Raw genomic sequence first — 25,541 nt, 5'->3', positions numbered from 1 at the left:
CGTGTGTTCCCAGGTATGCGTGTGCACATGTGTGTTCATATGTGTGCATTTGTATTCATGGACCGAGGTACTGTTCTGATCCCTGTGCACGCATGTTCATGCATGTGTGTGTGTTCAGGTGCATACCCACGTGTGTTCGTGTGTAGCTAATGCACAGCTAGGGCGGGAAGAGGTGCAGCTGCAGAGATCCAGACCACCCGTGGCTCTTAATTCTGCCGTCAGTGGAGAGGCAGGGGAGAGACACAGAGTCAGACAGAAATATCCCTTAAATAGGCGTGGAGAGTGGAGTGACCAAAGACAAACAGGGCTGGGCAGGAGCCAACCGCACAGAAACGATAAAGGCCTGAACAGGGAGAGGCGGTAAAGATGTGAGAAGGACGAGGGTTCAGAGGCGTCTGCGATGTGGTTACTGACACATGAGGCCTGACCAGGGAGGGGCGGTAGAGACATGAAAAGGACGAGAGTTCAGAGGCATCTGCAGTGTGGTTACTGACACCTGGTTTTAGCAGTTTCCATGCACTGGGTGATGAGTGCTTTGCTCACACTTGTATTTTTAGAGCAAAAGAGGCTGAGGTGTGCAGAGGTTGTGATTTGCAGAACCAGGAGGGAGCAGATGTGGCCTTGGCTCTGCTGCCCTTGCTGTGAGTCCCAAGACTCCAAGGCCAAACTGAGGGGAGTGGGAGTCCAGAGTTGGGGGGAACACACTGAACAGTCAGAGATCTGGGCCTGGCTCCCGGAGAGAAGCTGTGACTAATGGAACCTTCTAAAACTCAGAAAAACACATGTGGTCATCGGTATGGTATCACCCTTGCCCACAGACCCCTTGGCCGCCCTGCTTGTGAGTGTGTTTTCAGTAGCTACTCTTTGCAAAGTAAACTTCATCACAAAGTCAGGATGAGGAGATCCCCCATGAAAGGTGAGTCCTGCTGCAGGGAAGGTGAACAGGAGTCAAACTGCATTCAGTCCAGGCCCAAATCCCCAGGCAGTGTGTGTCGATTTCTTTGCATGTTTTTTTACTTTTGGAAACACTGACTCCTGAGTCTCAGCCCCCGGATTCCAATTTGATGGCAATTAGATTGGCCCAGAGTGGAGCCTGGGCACCGATGCTCCTGGCGTCTGAGAGGCACAGACTAAGGCTGAAGGTTCGGGTGCCTGAGCCTCTGGGCCTGGCCATCACCCCAAGGTGAGCAAGTTGGACCTTGCCTGGAAGGGCTCGGGCTGTCCTCAGACTGCACAAAAGGGAGAGAACAAGAGGTCTTCTTAAGCTTTAGGAGGAAAAGCAAGTGATGAACTATAGTAAACCCAAAGCAGAAATTGCTGAAACCTCATTTTTTAAAGTGATATGTCTTGGCCCTCAGTGTTTGCATTTTTTTACATTTTACTCTAGGTTATACCTCACTTCAGTTCGCCAAACCAAAAATGAGCAGTGAGGTTGTTAGTAATGTATACCGGTAATTAAAGAACACCTCACCGCTGAAGACCCCTGATGGTGGGCTGAGCGTGCCCGCTTGGCCACTCCTGGGTCTCTGGTGGGCAGGGAGCCCGTTTGCTGAACACACAGACACGTCCGGCTCTGGCATCCCTGACTGGCTCCAACAGACACCAAAGGCCCTGATGGGGGCCCTCCGACTCCTTAACAGACTTTATATCCAAGGCTGTCATCTGGTGGCCCTGGCTCTGTTAAGTGTTACAAATGTCAGTTTTGCAACTCTGCGAGTGGGCATGCTCAGCCTGAAATGATGACTGTCCCGTCCTGGTGGCACTTTCCTCTTTTGCTGCCCTCTTGGCTCTCCTGGGCCATCCTAAATTAATAACCACTGGACTGTGTTGGCACAGAGAGGACAACCCAGGCTGGAAGGCACAGAAGTGATTTAATGGGCAGCACCTGTGGCTCAAGGAGTAGGGCGCCGGTCCCACATGCCGGAGGTGGTAGGTTCAAACCCAGCCCCGGCCAAAAAAAAAAAAAAAGAAGTGATTTAATGACAAAGGTGACATTCTGGGACATTCAGGAAATCCCCTGATGTGTGTAACACAGAACACTTGCACCATGGGCTCCCGTACTTGGAGGACAAACTCTGGACGCTTATCCCAGGTCCCAGTTCCTGCTGAGGACTCGGCTGCCTTGGAGGACAAGATCGCCGGCCGGCTGGCCTCTTTAACCCTTCTCCTCCCATCTGCCTGCCTTCTTATTCCTTAAGGGGGTAACACCTGCTGTGAATTCGGTGACCTGTTTCTGATAGGACTCTCCTTCTGGGTATTTCATTTCTTTGAGTATTTTCACTTATGTGACAGTTTTCTTCCCCTCTTCCTTCAAACCAGTTGCCTGCAGCCTGCACATTCCCTTGGAGGACCCAGGGGATCCCACCCCCTTATTTCTTCCTGAAAGCCATGTCGACCCCTCCACTACAGCATCTCTGGACATCCCATTTGCACGATTGCTCAGCAGATCACCAAATTGAAGTTTAGTGGGGTAATGGCTGAGCCTCTGAGGATTTGGGTAGCAATGGTGAGAGCACCCTCAGCTCTGCTCTCTCTGCCGGCGCCCCTCACCCCAACTTGAATTGAAATGAGTTTCTCTCCTATGCGGGCATGCATTGGTTCATCTGCTGGCTTCATAGTGGCACTAATTTAGGAGAGGAGATTGTATGTTCTATACCACTAGGTATAAAGATGTAGTTTGAGGCAGCTAATGGGAAGAATACAAAATCCATCATTATTATGAAAAGCTCCTGGATTAGTACACAGCAAACTTACCACTGAGAAATGACGGCAATTAGTTTTTTGCAGACCTTAATTAATGCTTCCGAACAATACCCCGGGGAGACAAACGCAGAGTCCCCTTCACAGATGACAACCCTGAAGTCCACACAGGGTATTGCCTCTGAGGGCATCTCTTAGCAAGCTGGCATCAGCAACAGCACCGCATCAGACCTCTGCTCTCTGCTCTCTGCTCACTGTTAACCTTTGTGTGCGATACAGCTGAAAATGTCACCTCTCAAAGGATGGCCACCAAATCTGTGCATTCATAGGTGCAGAGCAGTCCAGGGATGTAAGCCTGGGGGTTTGCCTGGGAAGCCTGGGCTGGACACTCCCGAATAGATGCCACAGGCCAGGCAATTCTTGATTGAAAACACACCGTTGGTCAGGATTTGAGTGGCCTGTCATTCCTCATGACTGTAATGTCTCTAAGTGTTACCAGTTTGGAACCAAGTTGGACCAAGGCAATCAGTTTCTGTTCTGTGATGTGGTTTGTTCTCATGCTCTTCTGTGGACCCAGTGCTCACATGACGGGGGGACCAGCAAGGGGAAGGGTGAGCCTTACGTGGACTAGAATCCGGGGCTCTCCACACTGAAATGGCGCTTCACTGCCAAAGACAGAGCCTCTGTGAGTTTGGTGCTCAGTGGACAGAGGCTTCTAGCAACTGAACCTAGAACCAGCTGACACCTGGAGCTTGTGTGCAGCTGTTGTCACCAGCTGCATTTTTCTCCTGGGCTACATGGGACTTCAGAGGTGAGGGCCCTCTCCTCCTGCGCTGCCTGACTTTGCAGCCAGCCCACGGCCCCACATCCTCATGCCCTCCACCCTGAGCAGAGAGCCATCCCCCTGCTGAGTGCTGCACACAGTGATATGTCCATACCAATATCCAGTCACTCATCCTGACCCCTGGGCTTCTATGAGACAAACCCTCCCTCAGTCACTGGAGGTGTTGCTTTTCCTTCCTCTGCCCCAGGCCTATCTTCTTGTGGAGTCTGTGCTGTAGGCTGGAGTCAGGAGCACCCGAGGGTGGGGGACAGCCAGGGAGTGAGAACATGCGCTTTGAGTGGTGTGTCCACAGGCCCGTGGAAGAGTTTCTTCATTTAACAGTCTTTCCCTAGATAGCGTTGGTGAGCTGATTTCTGGCTGTGGTGGGAAGAATGGTCATTACAGCCCTGAAGAAGGGCTCTGTTTATGACTTTATCATTTTGAAAGATACTGACTTTTTCATTTAATTAAAGCCTTCTAGGTTGATCATAGGTGACAGAATATGATAGTGTCAGCCAACGCTGAGTCTTCACTGTAAAACTAATACGGATTCATTGTCAGTAACTCGTAGGACGTTTTGCTTAAAATGAACAAATTATTGTTCTTAGCAGAAGTGTCTGAAAGATCCGAATTCACTCATTGTTTTTCTTGCTGTGGAAGTCAACTGGAGTCTTTAGCTATCATTTATATCTATATGCACATTTTAAATCACAGATGAATCATTTGAAATGTGTGCTTCCGTGCAAATATAGGCAGGCAGTAAAAAAAGGCTAACCCCTTCAGCATCTGACTGGTCAACATGTGGGACTCCAGTTTAACACATCACTTTGCATCAGGCACTGCAAATATTTCTAATGCCACCAGAACAAAGGGGCACAGAGATGTTTTGCTCACTCATGTCAGTGATCCAAACAGTGCAAATCTCTTCTCCTTTTAATTTTTCATGAATGTGATCCCCAAACAATGCCTGTTTCCCCCAGTTTTACAGACCACTGAACATCCGGGTTGTATTAGTAGGCGTGGAAGTGTGGAATGACGTTGACAAGTGCTCGATAAGTCAGGACCCGTTCACCAGCCTCCATGAATTTCTGGACTGGAGGAAGATGAAGCTTCTACCTCGAAAATCCCATGACAATGCACAGCTGATCAGGTAGGGGGTACTGGCTCCCCTCTGCTTAAAGAAAGGGTGCCCTCTGCAACCCTCTTTCCTCTTTGCAACCCCGGCATGGCCCCAGAGCCACACACCTTCCTGAAAAGCATGCTGCCTTGAACAGGGACGTCCTCAGTCCAAGTCCGCAGACACCACACCTGCCTGAGCTTGCCAGGTCTGTTAGGGAGACTCTTTTTGGACACCCTCTTCAGAACTCTCATTTCCTTCTTTCAGAACCTGGACATTTTTTTCTATGCCAATTTTTCTGGTCTTAGTCTTGAGATAAAGTTATCCTGAGTAGGCTATTTTTTTTAAGTCTGTTTCCTTAGATTATTAATGAAAAAAATGTGTGTTTATAGAATGTCTAAGGACAGTTCGTTTGGGTGAATATTGTCCAATGAGAAAAAAAAAATGTTCATCCCTTCTCCTATTTTGGCTGTTGCTCTTTGGTGTTCTGGATCAGAGCACGTTAACCTTGTGTGCCTTCTTTACATCGTATGTGCTGAGGACGTGTTAGGAAGCAAACAAGGTTTTTAGGAGCTTTGGACACTATGGTGACCAACACCATAAATGTCCTGCTCTCAGAAATCTCCAGTTTGCTGAAAGAAAAAATTAAACAAGAAAATTTCAGAGAGTGATGAGTGTCATGCAGATAATAAACCAAGGAAAAGCATAGCCATACCGTAACATAACAGCCTGGGGAGACATTATAGACACCTTTATGTTTAAAAGAAAATAACAAGCCTTTCATAGTCTGAACTGGTATTAAATAGTTATTTCCAGAGTGACACATTTTTACTTAAATTTTTAAACCGTTTATTCTGTTCTTCTTTGGTCCTCATATAGCTTTTATCACCAAAGCAAAAGCTTCAGGGGACAGACACACTTTCCTTTGGTGAATCAGGTCGAGCTTATTGAACATTTACGGAAAGCCAAAAAACCTGTTCCATCCCATTCTCACTTTCAGAAGTGCCCACCTCTGAACGGCGGCTGTTGGCGTTCCCTGGGAACTTACTTTGGCCACTTTCACGGGGGTTTCTCCCTCCCTTGGATATCTGTGGCTGCCTCACTTTTTATGCACTAATTAGTCCTGAACTACTAAAAGTACATTTTACGTGTCTTGATTCAAAGTGTTTCATTTTGATTTTTTTTTCCCAAATGGAGTCTGTCCAATTTGAACATCTAGAAATAAGTTAACATCTTATGTAGCTTTATTCTTTATATACATGTATAATTGTATCTGTTCAGATGCTCTATATAGACGCTACGCTATCCCCGTTCTGAAATTCCCACTACTGTAAGTGTGAGCATAGTGGGATGAGTACGGGCATATAGGCGGATGGATGGATGAGATTTTATATACGTTTACTACCTTCTGTCTGATTGACCATGGCTGAACTAGCTAACTTTTCAAACAGTACATGTATTATCTGTCTATATACATGGCCGTGACTGCATTGGCAAATCACCCGATTCCTTTAAAGGATATTCAACAAATACAATGCTTAATTTTTCATTCACAAATTTGGTATTAGCAGCATTTTCAATAGACAGGTCCTTGACATCATTAGATTCAGGTCAAGATTCCAGGTAGGAGGAAGCCTGCGCCAAACCCATGAAGTCCCTTCCAGAAGCCTCCTGGGTACCAAGGCTTTGCAGGTGCCTGCTTATTCCTCCCTGGCTGCAGCAGGTTGATCATTTTCCTGCCAATTTCAATTCTGCAAGCAATATTAGCAAGACATTTTGAAGGAGTCCGGGTTTCTGGCAGAATTATAACAAGTTACCCAGGAAACCAAAATTCAGCCGCAAGAGAGCATCTAACAAACCACCTAAAGCGCTTCTTTTAGTTAACAGTAGTTCTCTGTGATTATTTTCAGCCTTTCCATCAACAGACACTGTTTAAATGGGGCAGCTCCCTATGGTCCATTAGGAAATGGGCAGGAAATGACTTATAAAGGAAATGACTAGTCACCGTCTAAGTCTTGAAGACAAAACTCTAAAAGGATGATGGGACCATGATGCAACTACAAAAATAAAATCCTGAGAGAAAAAAACAATCAAAATCATGCATACACATAGCATCATACAGCTATTTTTATTTTTGCATATTCCGTGGCAAAAATGTCCAATAGAATTTAAATAGTAGACAGTGGCTTCAGTCTATGTTAGGTGAAAGAAAACCCTCTCTTTTATTTCCTAGTGGGGTTTATTTCCAAGGGACCACCATCGGCATGGCACCTATCATGAGCATGTGCACAGCGGAGCAGTCTGGGGGCGTCGTCATGGTAAGCCCAGGACATCAGGACCTGCAATCCCTTGTCGGTGATGACCCAGAAAAATCGCTGCTCTCGAAACACTTTGTGACATTAGGTCCTTTCCTTTAATGCTCTTTCGGTTGAACTCTGCTCTTAATCTTAAGTATCTTACACTATTTTAGGTACTGTTTATAATATAAGCATAAGTTGCACACAGGAGAGGTGGTCATGTAGAATAGCTCAGAGGAGTCATATCTGTCCCTTTTGCAACCAGGACTCTCCAGCCTAGGAATTCCTTCTAGATTGAGGTGAGCCAGGGCACAGGGCTGCCCTCCTCACGCCACTGTGGGGAGGCACGCCGTCTCGCCAAATGTTCCCATTTGAATGCTTTTCTCATGGTTCCTCCCAGCCCAACAGCCAAAAGTCTGAGGTTTTTGACTTTTTACCACTGCAAATGCTTTACATACCTTCTGGCCGGTGTTCAATTTGTCTTTAAAATAACCTTATTCTTGGAAGGCAGAGACCTAGGTTTATTGCTTTACGAGGATAATTTTGTCATATATGGGCAATATATGTTTGTGAAAGGAAATAAAATGGGAAGAATATTTGGGACTTCTTACGAATTTAAGAGGGAGGTAGCTTTGATAGGCCGCCCAACAGGGGACTCAAGCTCTACTCCACCAGATCATTAAAAGAGAGGTTTCCACCCTACACTGTCCCCGTTCTGAAAATTTAGTGCTCCTGTGCACCAGCCCTCAGACAGGGAGTATCCTCAGAGACCGTTCCTCCAGCTCTTTTAAACAAACAGAACCTTGTCCTTCCAAGAAACCATGAGTGCCTCCACATTTTTTGAACAGAACGTTTGTGAGTGTTCAGCTGGATAAAAGGGTGGAAGGAGTTATGTTCTGCTGACTGTGACTCTCTCCCCACGTAGTGCCTAATCAAATCTTCTTAGCAAATATACATAACAAACGTTCTCCTCTTCTCTGGGTGCAGCGGCTGGTAATTCATGTAAGCCTGTGTTAAATGTATGAGCTGTTTGGAGGACTGCACCTACTCACTATATTTCTAGCTTCAATGGGCTGCTGTCTGGGTTTCTGAGAATGGAGAAGCCCTCTATGTGATCTCCGCCATGGAAGTCGTTGGAAAGTTCAGTTTCTGTTAGTGCCAGGTTAATTTCCAGTCAGATCCTAACTGCATTTTTACAGAGGAGACTGTAAATTTTTAAGACGGAGTAATTTTCTGTTTCATGGTTCCACGGTCAGTTGCTACTGACTTTGCCACCTAATGTTGGCGTAAATATTTTTTGAGAGCTGCAACTGAATTTTTTGTAAGCATGGCAGGTTCTGCTGCCATGGTGATACATTCCTGTCACCAATCTGACTATGTTAAGCAGCTTTCTTCAGTTCATGTCCCTTGTGTTTTTATATGAACATTTTATCAAGATTCCTTCTTTAAAAGTGCACATGAAAGCCTATTCTTAAAAAATATACATGAAAAATAAATGTGAGGAATATAAGCAAATTATGTATAATTCATTAAGAAGTCATCAGGAAGTATGTTTTACCAATTTGACAGCAGTTAAGATCATCCTTATGCACCTGTGCGTTCCACATATTAGAGGACCATCACATAGGATGAAAATGCTGCATCACCTTGAATTTCTATAAAATTCATGAGATCAGCAAGATCAACAACTTGACCAGACCTAACACTTCTAGATTCTTCTAGATGTCTAATACCGCGGCCCTTTAATACAGTTCCTGTAGGTCACAACCCACAGGTTGAGAACCGCTGTTCTAGACTAACTTTCTCCAGCTGTGTCTCTGAAGATAAATTCGTAGGTGTTACACATGATCATACCTCACTCAAGGACTCACAAATCTAAGAGGAAGGAAATATTACAGCAAGAAGCGGGAATTCTCATGAAATTGAAAACATGATGTCTGGTACCATTTCTCTGTCTTTCAAAATAGAGCAAATCATTAATTTTAGTAACTTTGAAGCCAGACCTTTGTATCTAACTGGCCTAAAAGAGTCTTAGTTTGGGGCTAATACCATGAATAAAGAGATGGGGAGTTTTCTTCTTATTACAAATGTAAACTGTTTATCAGGGGCTCTTAAGAGATGTTCTGTTTATAATCACTTATGCATGAAAGAAGGTAAAAGTTTGGCAGTTAAAAGCAAAACCGAGATATTCTGTGATACGGAAGAATCAGAAGTGTTTTTTAAGGATGAATTTCTTCAATTTTGTGCCAAAGCATGCTAAATTCAGCCCTCCACTTTCTCAGACTGACTACATTCTCTTTGCCAATGTGTGTTATTCTTGAGAATGGATTTCCTGAACATATTTGTAGAACTTTCTACAACAGGAAACTGTAAAATCTAAACAAGGTAATTTATTAGGAATTTCATCTATTCGAAGAATAACTTGACTCTTTGACATGCTGCTCTTTTGTTGGGCTGGGGGCTAGTTGTAAACACCACCAACGAACTTGTGAGACTTTATATCGAACTGCCTTTCTCCAGAGGCCTTACAAAAACTGTACCAGGAATAACATTTTCTCTAAAATACAGTGTCATACTTACCTCAGTCCATTTTTGCTGCCTTTAACAGAATACCTGAAGCTGGGTGATTTGTAAAGAAAAAGAATTTATATTTTATAATCACAGAGGCTGAGAAGTTCAAGCTCAAGGTGCCACATCTGGTGGGGGCCTTCTTGCTGGCAGGGACTCTACAGTCTGTAGAGTGCCAAAACAGCAAAGGGTATCACATGGCAAAGGGGCCTTTATGAAACGACCAGACCCTCTCTCATAATAACACATTAATCTGTTAACCCATGAGTTCAGAGGGCAGAGCACCATCATGGCACAATGGCCTCTTCAAGACCCTGCCCCTCAATGCTGCCATATTGGAGAGTAAATCTCAAATACAAATTGTGGAGGGGGCAGACATTCAGACCACAGCAGCCCCTCCCCCTGGAAGCCTCTTGGAAAAGCTGTTCTCTCTTTCCTGGATAGCACAAACCAACATACAAATAAGCCACCTTCTTTATTCTGCTGCGTAGGCCTTTTGAGAAACACCATTTGTGGGCACGATTTCTGTAAGTCACATTCACTAACTAGTTTTAGTTTGTTAAAGTTAAGCAACTATACGTGTTAGTTAATTTCTAGTATCTATCTGAGCCAACTCATCCAAGTAGGCACCGCACTACCTCAGGGATGGCCAAGCAGGGCTGGCTGACCGGAGAAGCCACCTTCCACGACCAAGCAAAAGGTTAAGGGCGCCCCAGCAGCAAAAGCGAGAGAATCGGGACAGATTTCCAAAATCTGCCTGACAACACAAAGGGCCAGCAAGAGTAAGACATAACTGGTTATCATCTTAATTCAATGCATCTTCAAACCAATTACCCAATGTGATCAGGTTCATTGTAAATTATTGTGAATTTTCCAAGCATCCTCCCCTGGCAAGCAGGCAGAAAGAGGTGTGCTCCACACAACTGTTCCGTCTGACTGAGAATGTCACAGAGCATGCTTCCTCCTGCCCACGTCACGTCAGCGTCGTCTCAGTTAAGGATAAAATGCTACTTTTGTTACCCACGAAGGAAGGAGCTCTCTCTTCCTATGATACGGGAGAACTTTTGCTTGATTCAGTAGCATAGGGTTTTATGCGGTATTGTAAGTAGCAAGATGGAGACCCTTGCCTAAGTTATATTATGTAAAGACATGACACAGTTTACATGTAGATGGGAGATGTACATACATTCCTCAGCAGAAAGGACCCCAAACTAGATTAGTGAAATATGTCTATTTTTCAAGCTTAAACGAAACAATGGCTGTGTACTGGCCCCTTATGGGGAATTAGATTAAGTCAAATGTTGATGAAAGCTAAATGTCTGTGGGGAACGGGCTGCAAATCAGGACCAAAGAGACTGTGAACTATATGTCTGTGCTCTTGTGTTCTTCCGAGGACCATTCAGACAGCCCCCTTGGTGCAGCCGTGACCCTGGCACATGAGCTGGGCCACAATTTCGGGATGAATCACGACACACTGGAGAGAGGCTGTAGCTGCCAGACGGCTGCCGATAGAGGAGGTTGCATCATGAACCCTTCAACCGGGCAAGTACTGAAGCCTCCACCGGCTCGGGGGTGCTGGGTGGCTTGAAATGTGTGTTGGGAAACAGTGGAGTCAAAAGCTCCCCTGGTTTTCTGGTCAGGGCACCCACGGAAACTTCCAAGAAAGAAACACCTTCCTGAGAGTGGACTGTGCTACTCTAGTGAGTCACCAGCAATGCTGTTGTCACACTACGTGGCCTGGGGCCTGCCCTCTTCCCTGAGAAGTGACAGGACAGAGGCTGTCTGTTTATACATCGCAAGTTATCCCACAGATCTGACACATGTTCTTGGTTTGAGCCTATGAGGAAGCAGCATTCTGAGGGCCTTGTAAACCCTCTGGGCAGTGTTGAGATGGGTCTCATGCTGGGCAGAGGGGTGTCTTTCCCTGGGGTTGGCTCTGGGGTCTTATCTGTAGTGTCTTAGTAGCTTGGGGTTTTGTATGGTCCCTGTCTCTGACATCACATCACCTTACCAGACTTTAGAGGTGTAAGCGAAATGATCGTTCCGCTTTGGTAAATTATGTTGTTTCTCCTCATTTAATGCCTTTCTGATACTCTAGGTTTATCTCAATCAGAAAAAAAAGAAGACAGCTCCATTATTGGAGCATCCAAATGAGGTGGAAACAGATAGGACTTGCAGAGATTAGGATTTTGAGGTGCTTTTATATCTCCAAAGGGTCTCTCGCAAGCTAGAATTTGGGGCTAATTTAGGAATTTTCTTGTTAGTAAGGGAAGACAAACACTGAGCCATAGGACAATGCCACCTTTTTCCATTATCCCTTGAAACGCCACAGTGACCTTCACGGAACTTTGCAGCTCACATCTGCTCTCTGGGTTTGCTGGAAGGAGACTTTGGGACAAGAAGCAACTGCTCTGAGGAATAAGGACTGGCCTCGGTGGCACAAGGGTCGGCCTTCATGAGGCCGACCTCTGCTAAAGAGGTTTAAAAATCCCAGAAGAGGGAGGAATTGTTAGCAAATGTGGCTGTGCTTTCTCAAGCAATGGTCTGCAGGGCCTCTCGCTGAATAGTTTGCAGGGCATCGAGTGGCCCCAAAAACAAAGACTGGGCAGAACCACACGGCTCACCTCCGGTGTTGCCTCTTCCTGGGAGCCGTCGGGAGGCATTTTTCTACAGCATCTGGCTTCTGGCTCATGCGCATCACCACCACTAGGGCAAAGCCTCAGGCCATCTTTTTCCTCCTGGTTCTATCTTAAGCAAGTTCAGGGGAGCCACCAAAACTTTAGCGAGTCTGTGATGACAGAAACCAAGGACCTGTGCCCACAGGGAAATGTCTTCCCTCAACCCCAACAAGAAGTAAAACATTGCAAAACTCAAGATACTAACAAGTAGAGCTCTCCAAAAGGGAGGCAGGCCACCCTGAGAGTCCCGTGCGCTTTGTCGTTAAAGCTGTCTGAGCAGAGGCAGCAAAACTATTTGCTGGACGTTTGGAGCAAGGAGGTCCTTCTGAGGGTGTGAGGCTGGGCCACGGGCCTGTGCCAATTCCCTGTTTCCCATATTTCACAAGCCCAGGCAGAGCCCAGGAACAGTGGGCAACAAGCCGTGTGGCTCTCAGAGAATGCGGTTGGCAGGAAGGGGCGTGCCACTGAGCAGTCTTTGTATCTTCTCACTCCCTATAAGCTCGTGAAATAGGAAATACACTCTATGCTCAATTTCCTTAACCATCAAATGGGCACAAATACCTCAGCTCATATGCCTCCAGAGATGATTCCCTGTGACTAAGAAGATCATGTTATTCATCAGTATGTTAATAGTTTTGAATTTTTGGTAAAAGAAACAATTGGAAGAGAGGAATATCTCAATTAGGAACAGGACTGGGATTAAAGAGACCTTGTGGTCCCAGTTTTGACACCAGCAGTTTTTAGTAATACAGACAGGCCCTGGTCAGTAAAATTAGGGTCAGTCTTTGTTCATCCGTCCATCCCACTCCCCTTCCTTCCTTTTTCCATCCATCTATCCACCCACTTACTTGTTCACATATTACACAAATAACTTTGACACCTGTGCTCGTAGACCCTTCAGCTCTGAAAGTTATATAATTCTGAAGTCACCGGCAAGGCATATTTTCTGGTGCTCTCTGAAGTTTTATGTGAGGCCTTTGGAATTGGAAACTCTTCATGGCTGTGCTGAAGATCACAAGCCAAATTACCCTGGAGATGTTTGAACACCATAGGTAGAAATGGTATTGTTAAGAGCTCAGCAAATAATTTAAAAGGCTTTTTTATTCCTTACCGGGGGTTTGTTAATAGCCTTTATTTGATTTATATCATATTAGCAATTTCTGGGTTTTCTCTTTTGCTGAGCTTGTGCTTTTGTATAAATCTTTTCTATTTGGCTCTCATTTATGATCCCACATTCCTGTCCAGAGAGTGGTGTTTTTAATTTTCTCAGATGGAAAGCAGCTTCCTAGGCAAGTGGGTGAATTAATCACAGAAGCCCACAGTGAGGGGGAGGTCGCGCAGCCCAGTCAGCCCTCAGTCATCCATCAGCCGTAGCAGAGGCTCCCAGACTGTGCCGGGATCATCTCGGAGTGCTGGTTCTCTCCCTCGCAGTATCCTGGGAGAGGGGCAGCGTGGATTTAATGAGATCATGCATCTGTGTAAATTGTAAATCACTCCACAAATGCGAGGTGGTGGTGTTATTATTCAGCTCACAGGGATGGTGGAACTGTCAAAAAAGCTAAAGGCCTTTTTTCAGAATTCTTTCTCACAGTGGCTAGAAAGGACATGGAGCCCCCTGCCACAGTCACTCAGTAACATGTCCACGCTTTTCTGTGTGAACAGCTCATTTTAAACCGGCTCACACCCTCTGCCTTCCTCCTCCCCACTACCGATCCAGGCATGGGTGGGGAATGACAAAAACATTACTTACTTTCACTCTTAGCCCAAAGGTGACTCAGAAAGGGATGAATCAGTAACTGCTTTAATAATCTCAAAGTCTCAGAATTGAAAAGAACCAAGTGTTGTAGAAGGTTTAAAGGGGGGGGAAGTACATCCCCTAACATACCTTGTTTATTCTTTTTCCTTAAAACCCTCCCACCTTGTTTATTATTCGGGAAGCATGCCAGAATCCAGACTGCAAACATTAACCAACTGCCATCACTGACAAATTGGACCCAAGGCCCTCTGATTCTAGGCAGGAGTAGAATCCTATTGCAACTTGGGTGTCATTGACTTTGGTTGCACTTTGCAAAAACAGTGGGAGGGGGTTTCCTTATGTGTTGCCTCGTTAATCACTGCAAGTCTTTGAGTGTGTGTTTTATGTCTTTGGATAGCTAACATTTAAGACCTGTCTTGGAAATGGCTTTGCCAAAAGCAGTATCTGAGGATTGTGTGGGAGTTAAACACTGGAGTCTCTCCATTAATGAACATTGTGGAGCCCTTGGTCTTACAGGGTTGAGGGCTAAGTAGGCTGCATTCATAGGAAGGGGGAAAATGTGAATGATTTGAGCACTTTTAGCAAAGAACATTTAGCATAATAGTAAATGTCACTTCCTGGAGTAAAAACAAAAACAAAAAAAAGGCTGTTATTAACATTCAAAAAATGGCTCTCACACGTTCGTGTTTTTTTTTGTAAAAAGTTTTGTTTAAATGAGAGTGGGGGTGGTGCCTGTGGCTCACCCCATATGCCAGAGGTGGTGGGTTCAAACCCAGCCCCAGCCCAAAACTGCAAAAAACAAAAAATGAGAGTGGAAGTGCGAGGACTTCTCCTCAGGGCAGTGCAGCTGAATCTGCAAGGCATGTTCACCGAGCCCCTGCCACGTGCCAGGCCCTCGGGGGGTGCTGGGCACACAGCGTGAGCAGATCACTGGGAATCCTTGCCCTCGTGGAACTTGTGTTCTAATGGGCAAACTAGAGTGGAAAAACAGCAAGTAAAAACATTGGAGGAAGGAAGCACAGGATGTGGGCTGGGGGAGAGGGCCTGCCACATGCACAGTGACCACATGGGAGCTGAGTCCAGGAGCCCAGGAGGTCTGGAGGGACGTGCTGCAGGTGTCCTGAGTAGAAATGAAGAGGCTGTAGGCCAGGCAAAGCCCAGGAATGAAGGTTTTGTTCCCTAGAACAAAGGGATGTCATTGAAGGTTTTCAGGCAAGACAGTGATATGATCTGATTGCTCCTTTAAGAGTTCTTTATCAAGAGCGTCATACAGCATCTGAGCTACCATAGCTTGCCAAATTAAGGGGCTTACTATCTACAAAAAAAGGGGTGGACTTCCTATAAAAGAAAAAGGTATGTAAATTCTAGTTTTATTTTGGAGTAATTAATAGGCATTTGAAACCAATCTTGCATTAAGACTCCAAGTGGTACCTCCCTGCACACACAGCTCTCCAGCCTTGTACACTCGATGAGGAAGCTCCCTCAAGTAAAGCGTCCTGTAAGGACTTTATGTCCGGGAGCCACCAAAGAGCATCATGTGTATCTAAAAAGAACGATTGCCATAGTTTTCATTCTGATGCTGAGATGAGGCGTTTAGACCCATTTGGGTTTTGTTCGGTCCAATGGCTCCTGTCAAAGAACACGTTTCCCTGAGGCCCACTTGGCTGTGGAAAGGAGTGCGTTGAGTGCAGAGGGTGCTACAGGATGAGAAAGGAAGCAGGTGAGGTACCCTGCTCTCCAGTGTAAACAGCTCACATGAAACTGAGAGGTCTGACCTTCAGGAAGGACATTTACACCTGCACCAAACAGCCATGTTTAAGGAGAAAGCATTGCCCTTCTACGTCCCCAGAAGTTGAATAGCTGCCTCGTTCCATTCCACTTAATTTGATTTGGGAAACATTGATGGAATTCTTGATGCCTCCTCCACAGCTGTCTGCACACAGAGCACATCTAGATGCACTGCTGGATTTGGGTGGTCTCCACTCAAGTTCAGCCTTGGCTAATGACAGCTGGAAAGACAGAAGCCCTTCCTCTGACTCAGGCCGGGCCCACTGCAGGAAACACAGGGTGTCCCAAAGGTCACCAGGCATATAGACGTATGTGGGGAAATGGGAAATTAGAGCTAAAGGTTCCTTTATTTACAAAATATTTATGACAAAATGTTTCTCTACTTGTTGATATATATAAGAAACATTGAAAACATAGAACATGAGTTTGTTAATGTCTCTTATAGGTGGTGAGCTTTGGAACACCCACATTAAGGAGTTAATAGAACAATCCAGCGTAAAACAACTCGCTCCCTCTGCCAGTATTTTCTGTGTTCCTGCCATAAGCATGGCGCTAGGGAACAGGGTGGGCACTGGAACATCAGGAGGGCTCCTTGACTTCGGGAACTCATGCTGTAGTGGGGAAGACAGGCAAGTGAACAGGGGCTGAAAGGGGCTGACTGCACAGGATTCTGGCAAGGGTGCTTTGGGACAAGACACGCTTTGCAGTAAGGGATGCTTTTGGAGAGAATTGTCTTGAGATAGGGGTACTTGGAGACAGGGACTCCTTGGGGTAAGGATGTGTTGGGATAGGGGGTGCTTTGAGTGCCATGGGTCTCACCACAGGGCACCTCACTAATCCGTTCACACAGTCCTGGGCACCACAGTGTCTCACCTGTAAGTGTTTCAGTGGCTGCCTCTCAATGAGAAATTTATAAAACATAACTGTAATACCATTTCACTTCTTTTAAAAAGTGACCAATAATTCATTGCAAACAGGAGCAAAGGTCAGAACAGTGACAGGCAGAGAAGACATTCTGGAATAAAGTCCAGCCTGAGCTAATCTCAGAAGAATCAAAGAGAGGTCAGGCAGACCTCTCCCTGAACACTCTTAGCTCAGGCTACGGTGAAATTGGATTTCTTTTTGAGGAGACCTGTGTTCATTTTATTCCCTGGGTTTCAAGGGAATAAAATGTACTGCAATTTTCAGTGAAAACTTCCCCAGAGCATTGGACGGGGTAGACCAGCGGTTCTCAACCTGTGGGTCACGACCCACAGGAACTGTAGTAAAGGGCCACAGCATTAGGAAGATTGAGAACCACTGGGGTAGGCATTGATAAAAATGCCATATAGCCTAAAAATCCAATCTCTAGAACTCACTCTATTGAAAATCAGTACACAAGAGCGGCACCTGTGGCTCAGGGAGTAGGGTGCCGGCCCCATATACCGGAGGTGGCGGGTTCAAACCCGGCCCTGGCCAAAAACTGCAAAAAAAGAAAGAAAATCCGTACACACAAAACACATCATTAGAACTTAACCCTTTTGACCTTTGTAGAGCTGCTCAAGCTCATTAAATGTACTTGTCATAAATACATTTATATTTTATTAAGATGGGATTGGAGGAAATTATTTTCTCATTTAAGGATGACATTTTTTTCTTAATGAAAAGTTTAAGAAAATCTTGATTTCCTTCCTCAGAGTGTTGGGTGGAAGGAGGTAGAGAATGGCAATCTTTACCCAAAGAGAGAGGGAGAAATTAAAGGAACAGGTACACTCCAGCAGAAGGAAAATGCTACTTGACAGAATCAATGCAATTACCCAGCCACAGTATTTTAGCCAGCTGCACCCCAAATTCTATAAGGGAAGAGTGAACCAGCAAGAGGTTCATTGAAAATGGTTCCAAGAGGGCATGTCAGTGTGGGCCTGTGCTTATTTCCTCCCCAAGTAAAGGAATTAGTTTGGAATTAACGCAGAGTTAAAATATTAAAGGCCACTGCCCACAGGGCCAGATACAAACAGAGGTCAAGTTCGGGAGGTGGTTCTGCGCGGCCACTGGCTTGAATATCTAGTTCAGGGGAAATGAGCACAGGCCGATGTGCCGTTGACTCTGGAGGATACTGCACCCGTGCTGTCCTGTATCATCCGGGAACTTAGTGAAGTGGGTGTACCCATTTAAAATAGAAGGGGACTGGAGCTCAGAAAGTCGAACAATCTGCTTGAAGTTTTCAAAATGACCCACGTGAAAGCCCCAGGTTGTAAAGGCAAGTCACTTCCCTGTGGCAGTGGCAGTGGCCATGGCCACATTTGGGCTTTGCATGAGGATTAAACTCCTCTCAGTACAGAGCAGCACCTCTATGCGACGTGTGGGAGGCAAGAGGCAGCCCCGTTTTTTAGCCATTTAATTCTGCAAACCTCCTTCAAGTTATGTTCCAATGGCATGGAATTATTTCCTGTCATTGGCTCGTTAACCCAGCATTTTATTTGTGGTAGAACATGTGTGAAAACATTACAGCTGAAATTCTGCCAATCCCTCCAGCCCCCCACACCCTCCAGCCGTGGCTTCCTCCTCTTCCCAGGCAAAGAGGCTGCCCTGTGAGGTCAGGGGTAATCTGGGGGCCTCTCTGCAATTGACAATATCCAGTATGAATCAACTTTAAGCTCCACAAGGTCAGGAATTTGTGTTTTGTTCATTGTTGAATCCCCAGCACCTAGGACAGTGCCTGGCACAGAGTAGAGCTTAATACATTCTTGACTAAAAGGGTGCATGGGTGGATGGATGGGTGGAAAGATGAATAGATAGAAGGATGGGTGGGTGGGTGGATGGATGGATGATAGGTAGGCGGTAGATGGCTGATAGATAGCTGATGGGTAGATGGATTAGGGGATGAATGGATGATGTAGGGGTAGAAAGATGGGTGGCTGGATGAACAGGTGGTTGAATGGTTGGAGAGCTGTGGTTGGATGAGCAGGTGGAAGGATGGATGGTGATTACAACACAATCAAATAAGACCAAAGTGAAGTTTTCACCTTTTGTGTAATGGCCGAACCTCTGAGGAAAGGATTCCAAGGCCACTGTCTTTTATAATAAATCTAGCATTTGCAGCACACCACTGTTTTCATTTTTTGTATATTCCACATCATTCAACAATAGATTTATAATAGATTACAAGAAGAGAAACAATAAAATTTTAAAAAATCAAAAACAAAGTAAGGCTGAGAAAACTCAGATAAACAGGAGGCGGAGTCCATTGCTTTCCTGTACATACGCCATGGAATGATGGGAACAATTTGCTTTGAAAAAGCAGAATCCTTCCAGCGGGAGCGTCTCCTGGGAGTCTTTGCTTAATTTATCTAAATGGAGGATGGGGAGCAAAAATGTGAAATCTGGAAGCCACTGTAAGAGTAAGAGCCCAGAGACCCTGCAAGACCTTTTCTCAATTCACTGTCACAGCCCTAAGGAGAAAGCAGATACAGTCGCTTCCATTTTACAGGGGAGAAAATCAAGGTCCAGGCAGACCAGAGTCCCCACCGTTGGTCAGGTCAGATTCTGGACCTCAGGCCCCAGCTTTTGGCCATTTCTTGCCTATCAACCAGTGCCTGTGAGCCTTTGGTTGGTCCCTGAGTGTGTGGGGAGGTGGGAGGGGCAGCCTTTCCTACCCCTGAGTTTCGTGTGGCCTTGGTGACAATCCCAGAGTCAGCTGCTCAGTGAAGCAAGCATAGGGCATATGCAACTTCAGTGCTGGGCTCGTGGCCTGGGGGTTCCTACCTCAACCCCTTTTCTGCCACTTGATCAGAAGCAGCTGTCCCAGCGCAGACTTGCTGGCAGGGGCTGTGTGTCTTTCTGTGGGGGCAGGAGGAGAGGGTGGCCTTATCTCAGACACACAAACTGTTCCTGATTAACCACTGGATCTCCCAATGTCTGTGAGAGCTCAGCCCAGAGGCCCCTTTCTTATACCACAGCTCCTATGACAGTCTAAGGCACCTTTAGTGTGGCACTATGTCCCCTGACCTTGGGTTCTAGGTCTTTCTGAACTTGGTTCAGGAGTAACTCCCCATCATAGCACAGAAGCGAAAATTCCACTTTCTGGTAATATCTGGTAACCTCCTGGGCACATCTTTACTAACCTGAACTCAGTTGGTATCTTTATTAAATATTCTGCAAAAATTATATTTGTACTTTAATTGGTTTCCTGGAAGGAGGCCTAGAAGTTGAAGTTCACGTTTTAAGTTCATGGATTATAATGTGCTGCGGTCGGCTCCATACTGGGCCCCAGGAAATGTCCTAGTAAGGACTCTTGGTCATTGTCTCCAGCCTAGGGGGTCCCCCAGCCTCTGTGGTTCATCTGGGGCCCCCGGGTCAGCACCCAGTCATATGCAGTCACTTTCCCTTCCTGAAGTAGACGTGAGGCTGGAACGTCCCCTTCGGTTCACCCTGGTCCTCAGCACCGAGCCCCGTGCACCCCTGGGAGCAGAGCCTGTGCACTCAGGTGCACGTCCCTCTTGCTCCCTGCTGTGAAGAGTCACATGGGCTTTTCAGGTAGGTGACTATTTCCCTGCCTGCAGCGTCAGGGCCTGAATGGGCTCGCACCCTTCCTCAGGTGGGTGCAGTCTGCTCACACTTCATCTCGGGTGGGCAGGAGAAGTCCCCAAACCTGGTCCCCATTTTCCATTGCTTTCCTCTTCCAACATAAAGACCCCCAGGGCAGTGTAGCTGGACTGAAGTTCATGTCAGCCCCACCGGCTGGCTGTGATTCACACCTGGCTCCTGGGAGCCCCAAGGCCCTGGACAGCTGCCTCTGCCTTCCCGTGATGCCCCTGCTCCTAGCACATCCATTTGTGCTCGGTCATGCCTGAAGCTGCCCACAGGCCCTGCCCCAGGGAAGGCCGTGGGGCCTCCTGACAGCTCTTAAAGCCATATGGTCGAGTGGGAAGAACAAAGTCTTCCGGTCGGAGAGCTGTGCTTTAGTCCCAACTCCAGAACCACAAGATCCTGGCAGGTACCTAACCTCTCAAAGCCTTTGTTTCCTCACCTCTAAGATAGCAAGGATGTCATTTGACTCACAGGGGTGTGAGTAACAGACAATGCTCACCAAGCTCCCTCCACAGCAGGGATTCACTAAAGGAAGGGCATCTTCCCCTTCTGTGTGCGGCAAGATGGAATAAAAAGCCCGGACATGGGGGGACCTCCTGGGCCGCACTGCTATCCCTCCCTGCCTCTGAAGACGCAGATGCCACCGCCCCATCCGGCAGGCATTCTACTTGGTTGCACCTAAATTCTGTGTGTAGTGGTTAAAAATTTTCATCCCTGTGCATAACTGTAAAAAGATCTAAGGATTTTTTTGACCGCAGCCCTAGAATTTTTGGTTTGAAATTTGTCCAAGCAAAGTCCATCCCACTTGCAACCCCCTTTCCCCTCTTACTGTAGGAAGGACCTCAAGCTCATCTCACTGGGAAGAGAAAAAGGAGTTCATGTTGGGCTCTAGCTCCTTGGGGAACCAGGGATGAGTAGAACTGACTCAAAACTGCGGATGATTCAGTCATTTTTTGAAAAAGCTCAGCAAGCTATGGAATGGATGATTTAAAAAAAATAAAATCTTTAGATGCTCTTCTGTAGAGAACAGGGCCCGGGATTTGTGGCCGTGTCCCATTCCGATCTTGGTGCCTGGTCTTGGCTGGGGAGGAACAGGACAGAAGAATTTGTGGAGTGTGCCCATGTGACAGGAGATTTGGGGAAAACATCTGGAAAAAGCTTCCGGGAACTGAAAAAAACCCCATCTGCCTGGCAGGGGACAGCTATCTACACGGAGTTTATTTGTGTTTGTTGCCTGGCTGGTTGACTGTGCTACTGAGTCCCCGTTCTTGTTGACAGAGAAATGCTGGCTCTTCCAGAATGAAGCAGGAACTTTGCTTCTTTAACACCCTGTTTGCAGATCAAATTGAAAGACGACGTTGAGCTGCTCCATTATTCCTTTCCGTCCTGAGTCATTTTGCTCTCAAGATTACTTGTGGTTTTACAGTTTAAAGATTGCTATGTTTTAGCTACGATTATAATAAATTCTACACCATATTGGAAGTATTTCTAAGCACTAGAATGTACTAGGCACTTGGCAAACAACAACTGGAAATAGCCAAAGTGGCAACTCTGAATGAGAAAAAGAAATAGATACCTTTTTCATATTAGTGCTGGCAGCTGGCACCTGATGGCGCTTTAAGGTTAACCAAAGATTTTCACATTTTGGTTGGAAGTTCATTTATCCTCTTGCTTAGCATGGAAGGGAATTGTGGTTATCTCCATTTTATAGATGTGAAAACTGAGGCTTAATGAAATGCCAACCCATGGGATGGTCAAATTTGCTTCTCCAGCTCCGCTGCACCACGCGCCCAGGTAGAGAAGCCCTTCCCTGGCTGAGGGGTCTGTGGCTTCTGCTGTCAGGAGAAAACAAAACTCCATCTTGGTGGGCAAAGAGAAACCAGTGGGGAGAGAATGTCGGCAACATATTTCCCAAAACCAGTTAGCACTTTATCATCGGATCATTTATCAGCCATGGACAGTGTGGGGGTTTTGTTGTTGTTGTTTCGGGGGTTGGTGAGCTTTTCCCTATTGATTTAAACAGAGAAATCTGATGACTTCCCGACCAGGTTTCCTGCGATGCTGGCTTTTCCTGTCACACAGTTGCATCAGCTCCGAGCTGTTCTCAGCAGCTGCGGGGACTGCTCCACCCTTCTTGCCTGGTCACTTCATTTCTTCCCTGCAGTCAGCACTCCACTCAAACAGACGTCTGCCCCGGAGCTCAGAGTTGGAGAACCTCAACTCAGCAACTCAGCACACAGTTATTAACGAGGCGGCAGTCACAGGAAACAGCAGGGCCTGTGACCTGCAGACTCTCTGAACCCAGCCTGGTTACAGCGACTGTCCCTGGATGCCTAATTTCCAAAAAGAAAAGCTGTTGTCTCTGAAGGATTTTCAGAGAGCTCTTGCAAGGCAGATAACTCCCAACTTCCACTGTCAAGGCTGATAAATGGCTCAGTATGATTCACCCCAAGAATATAACACTGAGACGCACAATAGGCTCCTGCAAGAAAAGAATTTTCTGACTGCAGATTTGTCAAAGTAAAAGTAACCCCTAATAACGTTTTGCTTGGCAGCTTTGTGACAGCTAAAATATGAAGCTGTAAGGGGCATTCCTCTTTTTAAAAGTGGTGGAGGGTTTTTTTCCCCAAAATCTATTTCATTCTCTTTTTATTTCTAACCTTACATGAAGCAAGAGAAATTTGCCTTGCATGTCCCTAGTAGTTAAATATTAGAGAAAAAGGCAAACGTCTCTAAAGAGGTCACATCCATGCAGGGGCCATGGCCACCTCTCTGGGGTGTCTGAAACAAACTCTCTGCCCCTGAGCTGAAAGTGACCTTTTCTGTGGGCCCCAGGTAAGATTATTTTAACACTTTCTTGTGCCAAGGGAAAGTATAATGCCAAAGGGCTTCTTTTCTGAATGATTCCCCAATTTTATTGTCTTGCCCTAATGTATCATTGCTGGATATTAATCCAGTTAGCTGCTGTCCTGGCATGTTTGAGATAATTTACTAGACATATTAAGAAATATATTATGATGAACTTGCCAAAAGCTATGGAAGAGACTAAAGCTTGTCTTTTTAACTACAGAGCACGTGCCGTGTAAAATCTTTAATGTCACAAGCGTGGCCCTATTCAATATTCTCTTTAGGGATGCTCCCGGGAATAAAGCTATTCAAAACCTTATATGCAAGAGAAAGGCAAAATGCCATTCTTTGGATTTTAAAGCTGGTGAAAGGGACACATCACTCAGTTCACAAGTAGAACCTTCCCCGTACCTTAGCACACAGTATGAGGACTCGTCAATTTACCAGAACACTGAGATATTTGAAAGCTTGCTCCTGATTTGAATTTGGCTTTATGCAATAGATACAGAATTTTTAGTATATGACTAAAAATCAGTCTTTGCTGTCCACGTACTATATGTTGGCTTTTCTTAGAAAATGAAACCACGGTGTAAAAGGAACTATTTCTAAGGGAGTACACGAAAGATGATGAGTCTAGGTTGCATTTCTTACTATTATGACGGAAGTAGGTGTGGCTATGTTCATGGAAACAAATTGCCTGGATTGTTATAAACATTTAAATTTTAAAAAAAGCATAAAAGACAAACTAATATTAGGAGAAATCACTACCATGTTGCCCTTAAAGCAGGTACTTCATAGTTATAGAAAAATATATCTATGATTTTTACCCAGTTACTTCTTTTAAGAATTTATACTTTTGTGGCTTGAATATGACAATACAGGAAGGGAACAATAACCTAGGACAAAGACTTAGGCTGGAATTTTACTCAGTGGACTCCATTTATGTGGCATAACGAACAGTGTGCCCAAGGGTCCGAGGTTTCTGGAGAGTGGAGTCTTACCCAGTCTTGGAGAATGGCTGGTGAGGTTTCTGGAGAGTGGAGTCTTACCCGGTCTTGGAGAATGGCTGGTGAGGTTTCTGGAGAGTGGAGTCTTACCCGGTCTTGGAGAATGGCTGGTGAGGTTTCTGGAGAGTGGAGTCTTACCCAGTCTTGGAGAATGGCTGGTGAGGTTTCTGGAGAGTGGAGTCTTACCTGGTCTTGGAGAATGGCTGGTGAGGTTTCTGGAGAGTGGAGTCTTACCCGGTCTTGGAGATTGGCTGGTGAGGTTTCTGGAGAGTGGAGTCTTACCCGGTCTTGGAGAATGGCTGGTGAGGTTTCTGGAAAGTGAAGTCTTACCCGGTCTTAGAGAATGGCTGGTGAGGTTTCTGGAGAGTGGAGTCTTACCCGGTCTTGGAGAATGGCTGGTGAGGTTTCTGGAGAGTGAAGTCTTACCCGGTCTTGGAGAATGGCTGGTGAGGTTTCTGGAGAGTGGAGTGTTACCCAGTCTTGGAGAATGGCTAGTGAGGCCACGGCATGGAAGTTGGGCTTGTCCTATAAAGAAGGAGGTTGGCGAGGCCCAAGCAAGGGGCAGTGGGCTAGATGCAAGTCATATGTGAATTACCTTGGGATCCTCTTCAGCTTTGAATATTGTAACCACTCAGAAAGTGTCGCAAGTGAGTGAGCAAATAAATGAATAAGCAAGGGAGCTGTGAGTGTGCCACCCACAGGGGTGTGATTCTGCCATTATGGAAAGTTTAAAGGCAGAGTGGACACCTAGCAAGCAGGATAATGTACCTGGTCTTGCCCGGTGTCTTCTGCCATCCTCTTTCCTGCGTGGCTGGACTGGAGTGATGGCAGTCCTACCAGTGACGGCGGAGACCGTGTGGGGAGTGAGCTTCATGCCTCGCTCATGGCCCATCGGCTCACCATTCATGCAAACCAGCTAACTGTTCTTTTTCTTCTTGAGCCATTAATCATTGGGGCCTGTTGTGCTCTTGGGTAACTACTAAATACTTAGAATGCAGAAAGTATTCAAAGACTTATAGGCAGGGATGGCATTATAATCAGAGGAATCTAATGCTTGTTACCAGCAAATCTCCCTTGTCTCTTGATATTTGAAATAATTTTAGATTATTTTAAATATTGGGAGGGTCAGGTTATCTATAATTTTTCAATACTTTCTTAGTCCCGTGTGCAAATCCACTGAGACTCACAACTAATCCTAGTGTCTTTCCTAATTAACTTTAATATCTTCTAGAAATCAGTTCCCTTCCAGAATGAACTGATAATAGTTTGTCACAGCTCTGAGTTGCATATCCTTGATTGAGGATGGTGTTTAGTCTCCTGGATCAAGTCTGGAGACACATATGTGTCCTAGGAAAACTTTCAGATATAGGAGAAGTTCCAATCAGTACCTT

The 25,541-nt window shown here is 45.8% G+C and overlaps 1 protein-coding gene across 1 annotated transcript in view; it reads left to right on the top strand.

Moving 5' to 3' along the window:
- Nucleotides 1-25,541, top strand: part of ADAM12 (ADAM metallopeptidase domain 12) — a 342,217-nt gene that overhangs the window by 265,096 nt on the left and 51,580 nt on the right. Inside the window, exons 9-11 of the mRNA XM_053584218.1 lie at nt 4,504-4,673; nt 6,874-6,958; nt 10,899-11,047. Of these exons, the coding sequence (XP_053440193.1) occupies nt 4,504-4,673; nt 6,874-6,958; nt 10,899-11,047 (404 nt within the window). The remainder of the gene's footprint in view (nt 1-4,503; nt 4,674-6,873; nt 6,959-10,898; nt 11,048-25,541) is intronic.

Source organism: Nycticebus coucang, chromosome 3 (genome assembly GCF_027406575.1).
Source record: "Nycticebus coucang isolate mNycCou1 chromosome 3, mNycCou1.pri, whole genome shotgun sequence".
NCBI classification, from domain to species: Eukaryota; Metazoa; Chordata; class Mammalia; order Primates; family Lorisidae; genus Nycticebus; species Nycticebus coucang.
This window is presented reverse-complemented; position numbering and strand designations above follow the sequence as displayed.